The sequence below is a fragment of the Asparagus officinalis genome, chromosome 1, assembly GCF_001876935.1.
Source record: "Asparagus officinalis chromosome 1, Aspof.V1, whole genome shotgun sequence".
NCBI classification, from domain to species: Eukaryota; Viridiplantae; Streptophyta; class Magnoliopsida; order Asparagales; family Asparagaceae; genus Asparagus; species Asparagus officinalis.
In genome coordinates, this window is record NC_033794.1 from 5,797,085 (window position 1) to 5,812,979 (window position 15,895).

The 15,895-nt window shown below is 39.1% G+C and overlaps 1 protein-coding gene and 2 long non-coding RNA genes across 3 annotated transcripts; 2 read left to right on the top strand and 1 right to left on the bottom strand.

The window, feature by feature from the left end:
• Positions 218 to 6,978, top strand: LOC109847080 (hexokinase-2-like). Its single transcript, XM_020416328.1, is given in 11 exon segments — positions 218 to 666; positions 669 to 734; positions 736 to 767; positions 3,617 to 3,767; positions 3,849 to 4,031; positions 4,716 to 4,790; positions 4,891 to 5,046; positions 5,207 to 5,305; positions 5,404 to 5,534; positions 6,186 to 6,267; positions 6,361 to 6,978. Coding segments are annotated over 11 exon segments (1,479 nt in total). The 5' UTR covers positions 218 to 489; the 3' UTR covers positions 6,688 to 6,978.
• LOC109830512 lies at positions 7,708 to 13,935 on the top strand. Its single transcript, XR_002244322.1, has 3 exons — positions 7,708 to 7,987; positions 12,769 to 12,856; positions 13,694 to 13,935. It is a non-coding gene; the product is annotated as an uncharacterized LOC109830512 (long non-coding RNA).
• Positions 14,669 to 15,349, bottom strand: LOC109830518. The gene is made up of 2 exons (XR_002244323.1): positions 15,185 to 15,349; positions 14,669 to 14,880 (listed from the first exon to the last, which is right to left on the bottom strand). It is a non-coding gene; the product is annotated as an uncharacterized LOC109830518 (long non-coding RNA).

Here is a 15,895-nt window from a genome sequence, read left to right on the forward strand (position 1 = left end):
TGTACGGGGGTGCACCCTAGCATCTATTTTATGACAGTATGAATATAAGTTTATGACAGTGCGGATAATAAGTTTATGATAGTATTGATATAATTTATCCTTACAATTTTTATTTTAAAAAAATTACCCATTATCAACAGTTTCCCCCCTAATCATTGATTTATTAAGCGCGCGCACGTAGCATATATAAAGGGAGCGAACCTATCAAAGTAGAAAGAACAAGCAAATATTAAAAAAGAAATCCTTACAAAAGAAAGCATTAAAAAGAGAAAAAAAATCCGAAATCTTTGCTCTCATTCTTCAATCTCCGCAATTTTTTCTTTCGATTTAATCTTCGCCCGTTCATCAAAAAATAGGGCCGAGAGAGAGAGAGAGCAATAGAGCTCATATCCCTTCTCTTCGATATCCCAATTTTGCTCTAAATCTCTGTCTTCACTCTCCCGGTGAAATCTCGACCGATCGAGGGTTTCTAGGGTTCGTTTGATCGCGATGAATAAGGTGGAGGTGACGGCAGCGGTCTTGTGCGCTGCGGCGGCCGGTCGCTGCGGCGGCGCTGGATCGCGGAGGAACCGGAAAGAAGAGCTCCGGCCGGTGGAGCGGGCGGCGGCGATCCTGAAGGAACTGGAGGAGAAGTGCGCGGACGCCGATGGAAAGTTGAGGCAGATGGCGCGACGCCATGGCGCGTCGAGATGAAGGCTGGGCTTGCGTCTGATGGCGGGAACAAGCTCAAGATGGCTTATCAGCTACGTCGACAACCTCCCAAAAGGGTAAAAAAAATATATTTTATTGATTTGTTAGATGCTACGCCTGTGAATTTCCTTGATTTCCGTATTTTTTAGTAAAATTTCCCTATTATATGTAGGGGGAGCACGGTTCGGTTCGGGTGCGGTTTTTACCAAAATTTAAACAACCGAACCGAACCACATACAATTTCAAAACCGAACCGAAACACTTACAAATCGGTTCGTGCGGTTCGGTTCGGTTTTGGTTTTCGTTTTAACTTCATCAAGTATAACTTCACTTCAATTTTATATTTTATATATTATTATTACCCTATGCCAGCATGCATTGTTTTTTTAACTTCACTCCATTTATTATTCTTGCTCATGTATGTATACTGTTTTTAAGTGAAAGTAACTTGTCCTTTTGGGATTAAATACTAGACTCTGACGTTGTAATTTTTAGTAACGAACTTGCTTTGTCTTTGTGTAGCAAGCTTTGACTTTGGGTTTTTGTGGAGACAAAAAAAAAGAGCTGACTCATTAGGAACATTGGTTATGTATGAAATCAATTCCCTGCAACTGCTATTCATGGTGATCGAACACAACAATAAACCACACAAATCAAAGGCACAAATATATTCGGTTGTTCGGTTCGGGTCGGTTGAAAAATTGTCAACCCGACCCGAACCGCCTTACTCATAAAACCGCTTACCACTACAATTTCAAAAACCGAACCGAAGCCAGCCCCCCCCCCCCCCCCCCCCACCCCCCCCCCCCCCCCTTTACAAATCGCGTTGTGCGGTTCGTATCGGTTTTTCGGTTTCGGTTTTAACTTCATCAAGTATAACTTCACTTCAATTTTATATTTTATATATTATTATTACCCTATGCCAGCATGCATTTGTTTTTTTAACTTCACTCCATTTATTATTCTTGCTCATGTATGTATACTGTTTTTAAGTGAAGTAACTTGTCCTTTTGGGATTAAATACTAGACTCTGACGTTGTAATTTTAGTAACGAACTTGCTTTGTCTTTGTGTAGCAAGCTTTGACTTTGGGGTTTTTGTGGAGACAAAAAAAAAAGAGCTGACTCATTAGAACATTGGTTATGTATGAAATCAATTCCCTGCAACTGCTATCATGGTGATCGAACACAACAATAAACCACCAAATCAAAGGCCACAAATATATTCGGTTGTTCGGTTCGGGTCGGTTTGAAAAATTGTCAACCCGACCCGAACCGCCTTACTCATAAAACCGCTTTTTCCGGGTCGGTTCGGGTCGGTTCGGTCGGTTTTTTCGGTTTGAACCGAACCGTGCTCACCCCTAATTATATGCATTCTTATTTCTTGGACGAGTGTAATTCTTAAGGGTAAATTACAAGAAACCCTTCATCTTTACCCTGTTTGCCAAAAAACCCTCATAAAAGATGTTCATTAAAAGCCCCTTCATCTATGGTCATTAATGAAACAGTTAGAGTGAAGTCTGGGCAGATATCCACCAGCAGAATTCCAGCTGAATGATAAAAATGTCAGATTTTTTTATTTTATCTGAAAACTGACTTTTTTTCTCTATCTTTCCATTTAAAAACATCCAAAATCTCTGATTTTTGAAGTACAGATCTCTATCAAGACGTCCATTTAAGCGCAAACAACTACATAGAACAAGATTCTATATCAAATTTAATGGTTTTATTAAGGGATAGATGAGGGAGCTCTTTATTGAACTTTTTAGATGAGAGGGCTTCATGATAAACATGATATAGATGAAGATACCTTTTTCTTATAAAAAAATATAGGAGCATTAGTGCTTGGATTGCTTTTTGTGATCTTTCCTTGTTGCAGATATTTTATGTTAAAATCGTGCTGAACTTTCTGGTTCGTTGATTTTTATCTATTATGGTTTATATTGGTGAAAGTTCCTCACTTTCATATTTTTTGCTCATCTTGCTTTATAAACTTTCTGTCAAGTGGATTAACATACTTTCCTTGAGTAAACCGTCAATAAAGATTTAATGCGCATCCATACCTTGTAGCTTGTCCCTTTTCTTTGTATTTAGGAGTGCGCTTAGATTATTGCTATGAATTTATTTCTGTATATATTTTTTAAAGATGATGTCTACTTTGGTCCCCAGATCTTTCAAATGTTTTGTTAATCTTCACATAAAAAATTAATGAGATTTTAGTTGAGATTTACCAAGTGACGAGTTAGCTTAATTTAATAGAAGTGAAAGCCAAAAGCTATAACTGGTTCTGGCCATTGAGGTGTCAAAATTGATAAGTCACAACAACTAAAGATGATTATAATCGTACTTAACTGCCCCTGTAAGGTTTAAGATGCCAAAGTATCTATCTTTGCAAATGCTATGTGTCAGTATTAAGTACAGGGGAAATCTTCCTGCATAACGCATACTGCTTGTCAGAAACGAACTCTAGTGCAAGTAAAATACTCTGTTGTGTCTCTTAATGAACTTAAGACTAATTCTTATACCCTAGAGAAGGCTTAAGATGAAGAACGGGAGTACAAAGTGTGAGGAAGATTGAAAAGTTTGAGTCGGGCTGAATTCCGTGACTCTCTTCATATTTGTGTCAAGTAAAAAAGTCTTCTCTCAGCATTTTGAGAAGTTGATGCAACACAACAATGAAAATGTGTTGCTTGAGCATGAAACTACTACCTTTCATCGGAAATTTTGTAATTCACTGTTGATATAGGTGTATTATTACCTTAAACCTATGAAATCTTCACATAGCATCAGCCTGACACATATGGTTCTGGAATACAGTACCTTTTCTCATTAAATATCAACAGATCATGTTTAATTCAAGGTTTCCAACCATACTTTTCTTCAAAAATTCGGATTGAGACATTTGCTATCGGAGTTTGTGATCTGTAGGGACGAGAAGGGATTGTTTTATGCACTAGATCTAGGAGGAACCAACTTTCGTTGTTTGCGTGTACAACTTGGTGGAAAGGAGGGACGTGTGGTCAAACAGGAAGCTGAGGAAGTCTCAATTCCCCCACACCTGATGGTTGGAAGCTCTCATGTAAGTAAATTCCCCAATGCACTTCAACTTTTATTTCTCCTCGATTCATATGCTTTAAGATTTCGTAAATTGTGGTTTCAGGAACTCTTCGACTTCATTGCTTCAGCATTGGCAAAGTTTGTTGCTTCTGAAGGCAACAATTATCCCCTTCCTGTTGGAAGACAGAGGGAATTAGGCTTTACTTTCTCTTTCCCAGTGCGGCAGACTTCAATTTCATCTGGCAATCTAATTAAGTGGACAAAAGGATTTTCCATTGATGACACGGTTAATTTTTGAAACCGGGTTCTTATTAGTTACCTTTCTGTATCATATTTTTGGTACTACCTACAATGTGCATGACCAATTTCTTGAACTTTTTGTGTTTTAGCTTTAAGCTATTATTTTATTTAATGTGAGCCAATGAAGTCTGTGGTTTATGATGAGCTCTTCAAATATATGTATGCAACTCATTATCATTCATTGTGGCTGTGCAAAATCTTTTGTTTATTGTTTACATGTTATTTTTATCATGATGATGAAACTTCTTTTGCTGATGTTGATTATTGGCGACATTATAGATAATAGGTCACTTTGAGTGAAGGCAAAACTTACTGACAATCTCATGCATTTTGCATCTTTCTGCTGAAACATTCTCTCTTCAAGCTATTTTTGTACGATTTATTTCAAGGAAAATCAATGTGCCTACTTATTACACTGCCTCATCTATTGCACCAGACATTAAACAATGTGATAGGCCTTCTGAGTTGCCGAAGCTTGTAGCCCAAGTTTATCATATATGTTAATGTACTCTCTTTTCTTATTCATCACATGACTAATAATACCTATAACCATTGTTGCAAGACCACATTCTAGAGTCTAATTGTGTCATGTGCTTCATACTTTCATAAATCAACATCTCAACATAGTTAGATGATAACAACTGAACCAGTCTCATTCCTGTGGAATCAGGTAGGAGAAGATGTAGTTGCTGAATTGACTAAGGCAATGAAAAGACAAGGTCTTGATATGCGCGTTGCAGCATTGGTGAGTACTTTCATATCTTCAGTTATGCAAAGCCATAATAGATGCAAGTATAGGATATAGTTTGGAGACTATATATGACATGAAACTAATTGTATTGTAGGTCAATGATACAATTGGAACATTGGCTGGGGGTAGGTACCATGATAATGATGTTGCTATTGCCGTGATATTGGGCACTGGTACAAATGCAGCATATGTAGAGCGAGCACAGGCAATACCCAAGTGGCATGGCCCCCTACCTAAATCTGGAGACATGGTAAGCATTTTTCTAGTTGCTGTTTCTTCTTCAATATCTTTAGGCCACAGTTGATATTGACAGAACATAGTCAATGTTTAACTGTTTCATTATCATCTCATCTAGTTGTGTGGATGTTCTATGAACAGCTTGTATTTAACTTAGAATACTGTCGTTGTAGGTAATCAACACGGAATGGGGAAATTTCCGGTCATCTCATCTGCCATTGACAGAGTATGATCTAGCATTGGATACTGAAAGTTTGAATCCTGGTGAACAAGTAACACTTTTATCTTATCTCTTGACGAGATTGATAATTGCTAAATTTTATGATTACCTTTGATGCTGCAAGCTCAAGTTTTTCTTTCTGGAATCTAGATCTTTGAGAAATTAACTTCGGGAATGTATCTTGGAGACATTGTAAGAAGAGTACTCTGGAGGTTGGCTGAAGAAGCTTCCTTTTTTGGTGATAATGTTCCCCCCAAACTTCAAGTTCCATTTACATTACGGTATGTCAGGCAAAAACTTGGACGTATTTTAGTTAGTTTTTTCATTTGTTTTATTTAATTGATATCTTTGGAAGGTACTGTCTTGTTAAGGCTCTCTACATGAAGAGAGCTTGTGAAGATAAAGTGAAAGAAAGTAAATATAGTTATTTACACTGTTTTGGAAATAAAGTTGATGCAGTGGAGATAATTTAGCAAGGTTACATGTCTAGTTAATTTGCTTGTGTTTACATTGCTCTTTGCTGAGCCAAAGTCTATTATCATTTAGTCGGTGTTTATTGTGGGCTAATTACGGTTTGTACTCCGTGGAACTGGGAGAACTGGGGACGAGAGCAACATCCAGCTCCAGCGACGCCCTTATGCTGATTTTAGTGAGAATTGAGTGATGTACGTAACAACTTGATTTGATTTACTGAAATGTATGCACTGAACATAACACACTGACTAGTTGCTTTAACCATCAAGTCCGTCTTGTTGCTAGGGTGAATACTGCATTGACAGGATTGTTATTGTCCACAGTAGTCCTGCTAGCCCCTTGTTCAATGTTAGGAATAGGTAAAAACATCTTAGGAATTTATTCCTTGCACAACTGGTATGCTATGAAAATCTGATATTGTACTACCATTATTACATTTTCCTTGACACGTCATGCAGGACTCCTGTCATGTCTGCCATGCATCATGACTCATCATCCGACCTGAGAGTTGTCGCTGATAAATTAAGGGATGTATTCGGGGTAAGTTCTCTCAATTTCTATCAAAGATCTCATCTTTAAACAAAAAAAAAAAAATCCTGATTCAAATTCTACCAACATCTTCTGAAATCTCAGATAACTAATACCTCCTTAAACACAAGAAAAACCATCGTAAACATATGCGATATAATTGCCAAGCGTGGGGCCCGTTTGACCGCTGCCGGACTTGTGGGAATGCTAAAGAAGCAGGGCCGAGACACCAAGCAGAGGACGGTGATTGCAATGGACGGAGGGCTCTATGAGCACTACACAATATTCAGCAAGTGTCTGGAGAGCACTCTTGCTGAGATGCTCGGAGATGAGGTAGCAAAGAATGTTATAGTTACCCATGCAAATGATGGCTCCGGCATTGGAGCCTCTCTCCTTGCAGCCTCTCACTCTCAATATCTCAACGAGTCTTGAGCTGGGGGGAGGCTTTTTTATTTTTATATTTGTTCCTTCTCATTATTTATAAGGGAGCAGATGAGGAGGAAGTCATCGGTATTGGTCTCACAAAGATGTATAAATTGCAGGAGTTTTGTAGCCCTGCAGAGCGCAGCTTAAGAGTAAATTTTGTTTATGTAATTTCCCCCCCTCTCTCTTTTTTTCTCCCCATTTTCTTATATGTTCTTTCTGTGGCCGTTTCTATTTTCTCCTGACCATTTGATAATAAGACCAGGGGAGTTTTAATGGTATCGTTCTGGTTTCTGCTTCTTGTAGAGGTTTTTGCTCTGTTTTTTGCTTAAGAGAACAGAGGATGATGATTCTACTATCAATTACCAATTTTGCTTGGCAGGACAATTTTACTGTGTCTTACACAAGGAAAAATCCAATGATCTCATGTGTATAGACCTCTAGAGTTACTGCTTGGTGCAAAATAATTTTACATCTCTTTCTTCAAGCCATAGTTTCAAATTTGTTTGTGCATACAAATTTCAGCTAAAAGCAGTAGACATCCTATCAGAATCCATTTGAATGAATTTAACCATTCCGTACGTGCTTGCTTTCAATAATCTGTTTACACATTCTTCACACAATACCATGTGCACGCACGAATAAAAAACTAAAGCAAACAATACTTCAACAGATAAAAATTTCAAACTTGCACAAATATTATCTGCTCAAAACCGTGAACTGCACAAAAACCTGTATTAAACATGGCATCCTATGTTTCTGTATGGGTAAATTACACTAAATCCCCAGGAACTTTCAGTAAAACCCAATAACTTCCAAAATCGCGCAAAACCCCCCAATAACCTTTTGGCATTGCAGAAATCCCCAATAAATTTTCGCGTTTTGGAGAAAACTCCCACAAACTAGAGCCAAAAAACAATATAAAAAGGCATTTTAAAGGTTGTTGGGGTTTTAGTTAAATTTACCCAAAATATAATGGGCGTTTTCTGCAAAGTTATTGGGGGCTTAATTCAATTTTGGAAGTCCTCATATACGCATATAAATATCCAGCGTGAGATCGCCGCCGCCGCCTCCACAGATTTCCACTCCGTCAACTTCGACGGCGGAGATCGTGGGGCCAACATCAATTTTTCAAGTCGGGGAGCCTAGCCGCAAACGGCGTCGATAGTCATCGGCTCAACAGAAGGAAGTGGAGAGCGACGCGGAGCTAGGGTTTTTCTTTGACGCATTTTGTCGAACACTTGGTGGGTTTGTACGAGGGAGTGCGAGATATCGGTTTCAGATCGTGATTTGTGCTCTGCTTTCCACGGTATGCTGTTTTTTATGGTGAATTGTGCGTAGATTAGTAAATATCGGCAATAACATGCCAATTGGTGCAACTTTCCGTGGAATTTCAGACTACTTTTTTAATTTTTGCTCGAAACTTTTGAAAATTGTAAAGCGTGTTGTTACCTTTTTGGGGAAAAAAACGACCAAGATGTTTGTTTCAACTGATAGAGAGTGATTGAAAACCATGACATGTTCTTTGAGTTAGAAACCCGCATGTTAAAAATTTGTGATATGTAGTACGGTAACGTCGGGCCAAATTTTATGTTCTTGGGAAGAATCTTATTGTTGGAATTAATGTACCTAGTATGGTCTTTGAAGAGAATGCACAATCTTTGTTGTGTGTGCGTGAGCACACCCACACACACACACGCAAGCACGCACAGACCCACACACCCCCACACTTACCCATGCACGAACGCAAGTGAACCCACATGTCCGCCCGCCGGCGCATGCGTATACACAAGAATAGGTGGACCTCACACTCCTATCTCCAAGTAGCTCTTAGTTAAATGAGCTGATATCTTCTGTCTACTATACCACATATATTAGTGTGTGGGTATGTGGGGATGGCTGGGTACGGTTTGTCTGTGTGAGCGAGTGTGCATCCTCGTTTTGATAAATGAGCTACTAAGGTATAACCTTGTGGTGAGGCCACCCTGCTATTCACATAGGAAGGTGTGGACCTCACTGCTTCTATCTCATTTTTCTAAATAAAGTGACATCTCAGATCTAGTATCCAGCATGTGTCAGTGGATTGACTTATACGTGTGTGCATATTATGTATTTATATGTATATACATACACATGTATTGTCCTTAAAAAATTGCTTTTCACATATCTTTATAAAATGGTTTGCTTGAACTATATTGTTATATAGTCATAAGGTAGTAAGGTAACATAATAAAAATCTGAGCCAACAAGAAATATGGAACTATTCATCTACAAACATTTTATGGAACTATTCATCTACAAACATTTTTAGAATAAGTGTTGTAATATACTTAATTCACATACAATTTTTACCACCTTCGTTCAACCATTTGTTTCCGTTTTAAGGACCAAAAATATTCATAATATACCCATTATTCATGCATCGATTGTTTTTAGAATGCCGAAGCTCTAACCTCTCTTTAAAATCAAACCCCTCCTCCATCCTTCATCTCAATTAAAAAAACCCGAGAAGAATGTTATTCCAATTTGCTGAGGACCATGAAAAAGCTTAATTTGAAGCAAAGGGTCATTTGGATTCCTGGTTTCATTATTGATGAGGTCAGCCAAATGTCCTTTCAGTGTGTAGAGATGCGTTGTACGAAAACACGTTGTACATCGCACCTTAGGCGTGGATGGTGTAGAGCTGAAGCTGCGGGTTTCGGATCCATTAAGAGGAATGAAATCGACCTGGTTGATGCTTCACAATGTTGCACTGCATTCGGTAAGTAAAAATTTAGAAGATGTTTTATTATTATTATTATTATTTTTATCCTTGTAGGTTATATGCACCCTTTATGTGATTTGAAAAATGGTTTGCAGGCCAAGACTGTGTAGGCAATAAAAATTACCTTTATACAAGAGAGCTCAAACCTCACCCATTAGAGCTCGCCTGTGTGCTCAAAGCAAGCAAAAGGCCAAGCAAGCAGAAGGCCAACGAAGCTCGCTTGCATTGCTTGACTTGCCATCACAAGTCATGCTCGCCTGCATTCAAGAGGCCAAGTGAAGCTCGCTTGCATTGCTTGACTTGCCAGCACAAGTTAAACTCGCTTGCACGTGTCAAACCTCGTCAATCTCGCCTGTTTGCTTGACTCGCCAGCACGAGACAAGCTCGCCTGATTATCGAGGTCGCCAGCACGAGCTCGACCTCGTTTGAATACCTTGCTCGCCTGCACGAGTCAAGCTCGCCTACAGTAAGTTCGCCCGCACGAACCTAGCTTGCCAATGAACGCCAGCTCACACGCTCGAGGGGCCCGCCAGCTGACCCCGTATGTTCTCCAAGCTCGCATGCAAGCTTGCTTGAATGTTCAAGCAACTCTCAAGCTCACCTACAAGCTTGTTAGTCTCGCCTGAATAGTGCAAGTGGCTGATTGCTTGTGGGAGTGGGTCTACCCACTTCTCACGTCCTGGGTAATGAGGCATGACTCCCATCACCCCTATAGTGGTCACATCCCATAGCTATAGAGGGAGTATGCTACTCCTTACTCCTATTAGTGGTCACATATCATAAATTAAGGGATAACCCATATGCCATCCCTTGCCTATTTATAGGACCTCTTGCTTGCACGTGTCAAACCTCGTCAATCTCGCCTGTTTGCTTGACTCGCCAGCACGAGACAAGCTCGCCTGATTATCGAGGTCGCCAGCACGAGCTCGACCTCGTTTGAATACCTTGCTCGCCTGCACGAGTCAAGCTCGCCTACAGTAAGTTCGCCCGCACGAACCTAGCTTGCCAATGAACGCCAGCTCACACGCTCGAGGGGCCCGCCAGCTGACCCCGTATGTTCTCCAAGCTCGCATGCAAGCTTGCTTGAATGTTCAAGCAACTCTCAAGCTCACCTACAAGCTTGTTAGTCTCGCCTGAATAGTGCAAGTGGCTGATTGCTTGTGGGAGTGGGTCTACCCACTTCTCACGTCCTGGGTAATGAGGCATGACTCCCATCACCCCTATAGTGGTCACATCCCATAGCTATAGAGGGAGTATGCTACTCCTTACTCCTATTAGTGGTCACATATCATAAATTAAGGGATAACCCATATGCCATCCCTTGCCTATTTATAGGACCTCTTTGCCAACATGAAAGAGGTCAGCGAGGAGTGGTTCAACAGAGGCCTATCTGGAAAGGTTCGACTGACAATATTTTTCAAGAAAGCTTGGCATCTCCAAGGCTCTTCAAGCAGATGCTCTCTCATTGGCTTGTCTGGTAGAACTTTCCTAGCTTTTTGCTTGGATTGTTGAAGCGGACTCAATCTGAACTCTCAGATTTGAGACTCTTGGCTCTTTGCAAACTCATGCATATTAGCATTCTCCAAGCATTCGGCTTTGATAGTTATCAAGCTCGGGTATTAATCGAACTCAATCACCCAGGAGCTTCTACTGCGTACTGAAGCTTAACCACAACTTCGATCGGATCATCCAAGGGAAATAAACTCGACACAAGCATCGAGGGAGGTGTCCTCTCGCTACCGAAGAACCCACGTTAAACAAGGAGAGCCCTCTCTCCACTTTTGTTATAAATCTTTGATTTCATTGATTTGTAACAAACATTCTTACCAATACAAATCTCGCATCGAGACCCAACTTTTACCCACCTACAGGCTGATATATACATGTATGATGATTCGCTATCTATTATATGTATCCATGCTACTATTAATGTTTATAGGATTTGGTATCTTTGACTATTATGATCAGTGAATGATTTTAAGGATTTGATATAGGTAATGTTTTATTTGTTCATGTATTGATTAAATAGGATGATTTGTGTGAGATACATACTGTAAATGTTTGTGATATGTTAGCAGCAACATCTCTAGGTGATGTTTCTTAGATCTTTTGGGGCTATGCCCAATATTTTATGTTTTCTTTTCGCATATCAGTTTATTATTATCTAGTAATCTGACTTTATCTTAATTTTACGTGTCTAGTAATATTTTAGTCTTTTGGGGCCAGGTAGATTCATACAATCTGTTTTTGGCTCCTTCCCTTATACCTGTGTCACAATTCACTGAATAATTTCAAATTTCGTAGTATTTCAAATATATGAAACAAATGCTTGAATTTATGCTAACCAAACCATCAAGTTTTCTATGTACATTGAAACTTCTGGTGCCCTTTGAAAAATAATATTGACCTTCATAATTTATGCCACAGCTATAAATAAATCTACACTGCACATCCATTTCCATATGTAAATCTTATATAACAAGCTTCTTTCCCTCTCCCAATTTCTAGCCTCTTTTCAAAAACTAAGCCTCTTCTATTCTTCCCTCACAATTGAAGGAACCAAGAAATGTCATTGCAGTTTGAAATTCCAAAGTCTTTCAATATAACCTTTAGGAAATTTCTACTTGAGAATAGGCTTAACAAGCGCTGACTACTTTGCAGCCATGGTGTGTTTTCTAAATACCATGAGAAAGCTTGATCCAAAGAAAAGGGTCATGTGGATTCCTGCCTTCAGTGATGGTGAGGTCAGCCAAATGTCATTTCAGCTTGTAGAGATGAGCTGCACGAAGTCACAATGTACATCGCGCCTTAGGCGTGGATGGTATGGGGCTGAAGCTACAGGCTTCAAAGGCGTTCACACGAATGAACCAAACTTCTTAGCCACTCATTTATTAATATAAAAAACCTTTTCATATCATGCAAGGATCCTTAGGCAATATGAGTGGCTAAAAAGTTTGGTGGACAACTTTTTGCTATCCACTTAAGTTGACACAAGTTTTGCTCTATATTATGTATGTATGTGTGTATGTGTGCATGTGTGTATGTGTGTACGTACGTACGTACGTACATACAATTATGATCAGGTGAATGATTTTATAGAATTGATGTAGATAATATTGTATTTGTTCATGTATCAATTAAATATGAGGATTTGGTGCGATCAGTAGCATCTCTAGGTGATGCTTGAGAGATTGTTCAATCTTTTGGGGCTATGCAAAATCTTATGGCTTGTATGTAGCATTTAATTAGCACGACACCTAGTCTTTTGTACATGAAATTGTTACCGTTTTATCATCTAAATTTATCTTAATTTTATGTGCCTTTAGGGACTTCCATTTGGCGAGGGGAACATGAACAGGACATCATGTGCCACTATGTTGAGTCATCTCGGGAAATGCGGTCCAGTACAAGGAGGTACAGCTCTAATTTTTTTTTCCTCAAAAGACAGATTCTGATCATGTACATTGACATCCTTGACATCCTTCTTCTTGATCGATTTAGTAGATGGTAATTGGGGTAGACCATGGGCTCTAAACAACATAGTCTAGGGTAGAAGGTTTATATGCAGGGATGCGATAAGTACATAGCTGTTTCCATGTGCACGTGCTTAATATGGAGAAGTATGAAGGGAGTTGTATGCTTCAAAGAGAATTTGAATGCTTATGCCAATAATTTGATCAGAAATGTTAGTGACTGGCTCTTTATGGTACTGGAACACATGGTAACAACAGATTACACAGCTATTATGGCGTCAAGAGTGTTATGAGTCGAAATTCTTCCGTTTTCTGTTCCTTTCAATGTTTATGAACTATGAGATACTGAGATTGGATATGTTGTATTTGTGGGTCAGCAAAGTCTTGTAAATTCCTTTCTGAAAAGGGGGAAAATAAAAAGAAAAACTGAAGAAAAACACTCTGAAAGTCCGTAATGTTTCTTTATATTGCCAGTTATCTATTTATCCAATGTGCAAGTGTCACTTATTAGAAAACCCCTTCTTTATTATGTCTTGCTAGTATTTGTTGTCTACTAATTCTGCTTTTCACTAATTTACGAACATCATGAGTTGTAATATTCGGTATATTCACGTTTTCCCTTGTATGAATAACTGTTCATGCGATTCGACTAACAAGATAGTCTTATAGAGGGCAGCAGACTTTTCTCAGTTTTATATATTGCTTTGTTAGCCAGAACCTTTACATATTAAGTAGATACACAAAGTGTACTTCCTATCTCATGTTGAGCTTCTTACAGGTAAAAAGTAGGTGAAGGTCTCTACTTATAGTGCCGACACTATGATATCTTCTATCATCATGAGAAAGATCTATTCACAGGTACAATGAATCTCACCAGCTTACCTACAATTATACAATCACATGAGGATGAAAAACATTATATGATTAGGGAGAAGATGTTGATATTTGGTTACTATTTCTCCTTCGGGTGACCTTAAATTGGAAGTTTCCTATTTTTCAAGGGCGATGATCTTTTTGTCACGTTCAAAATTTTTTTGGGAGATTAGTATACTGATCAAAATTTCTTCTTGCTTAAGGTCATAAATTATCCAAGAAACATTATCTACTATCTATTTTCCCCTCAGATAAGATTAGCTGACATGAGGAAAGCAACCAAACAATGTAATATTCTCGCTTATCATACTCAAAACTCCTTAGTGTTTGGTTGTGCAGGAGTTAGCCCTGGCTCAATAGTTGACAGACTTTTGCTTTGTCTGTAAAACCAATGACATAGGTTGGTTTCTTTTCCTCTTTTGTTCTCACATAACGGCATTAGAGCAAGATGATGTTCAAGGCTTCAGTCTAGGTTCAAATTCATGTGCAGTTGAATAGCCATTGTCATAGTTGAAATCTCATTTTTAGATTTACTTGATTCTTTTAACTTGCTTTCGTTAACAAACTATATATATTGTTGACCAAGCATGCGTTCTTGTGCTCTAAAAGGTGTAGACGTTGTAAAAGATCTCTACCTTTGCTTTAGAAGGAAAAAAAAAGAAAAAAAAAGAAAAAAAAGAAAAAAAAAAGGAAAAGAGGTCTTTGCATTTCTCAAAAAGATCTATGCCTGCTTGTATGACTCTTTGAGCATAAACAGAATGGAAACATAAACCATATTCTTGACGTACCCTATGAAACCATATAAAGAGAGAAAAAAATAAGGTCAGAAGTTCCCATATGAGGTGAATATACGAATATATAGAGGAATAGGAACAAAATATGAAAACAATTTCATCATGTCATATCCATTACAACAATACAACCAAAATATCATAAGTTTCATATACATTTACATATGGTACACTGTGCTGTTCATATAGTTTTAGCAGTAGTAGAATAATAAATCAAAATCATGACTCAAACGAAGAAGACCCTCATCTTTTACTTAATTCAGCACTCAATAGCTGTTCTTTTCCTGCTAACTGCTCCCACCTGGAGATCAAATAAAGAGGGGCGAAAAAACCGTTCAGACTATAATTAACAAGTAACTACAATGAATGAATTGGTTGATCTCTTTGTAAGTAGATAAGATAATAGACTATATACAAATGAATTTAGGAGTTCTGTCAACTTTCAGCCTATGAAGCACGAATACACATAACATGAAGCCGTGTCGTGTCGTGTCCGTGTCGAACACACGTGTCGAACACACGTATCCTATGTATTTTTTAGGATTTGCCTCGTGTCGGCTTGTCGGATGGCCGTGTCGGATCCGTGTTCGTGCTACATAGCTTACAGCTACTGTTGAAAGCTCAGAGCCCTTCAGCACTCTCGATCTCTTGACGGTTGAAAGGAACATTCTGCAATTGCAAGAAAAAATTGAAATGGTATGAAATATCTGTTGGCTATGTTGTTCATGAAAAGACAATCTTGCCTTTGTGCATAGTCCCACATTGAAAATTGAGATGAATAGTAAGCGGTTTATATTGGAACACCCCTTATTGGGCTTTGAATAGTGTTTTGGGTTTTGTGGGCTTTGCATAACACACGCGCGCACGCACGCCACATCGCGACGCGCACGCGCGCCTCGCCACACCGCCCACATCTTTTTGGATCTCAAAACTTTAATTTTTCCGTTTTATCTTTTGACTCGTTCGTAACGGATGCGCAGATGGCGCGGGGAGTTACGCGATATTTGGGTAACAGGCGCAATAGATGTGCGGGATGAGCAACGTCTATGAAGGCCTCAATCTCCTCTCTTCCATCTCAAACCAAGCTCTCTCGTTCTAAATTATTTTGGCTATTGTGTTACTATTTTTCTTTTGCTCAACGTTCTTCGTCAGAGCTTAAGCTTTGCTACTCTTGTTCGAGTACAGAGGCCGGCCGAACCGGGGGTTATTACCGCTAGGGGAGAGAGGATTGACTGCGCCAGGGCGATAGGCATGTCCTCAATCTTCTAGGGCATTGAAATCACGACTTCTCCCATTCAGGCCTAGTTTTCTGACTT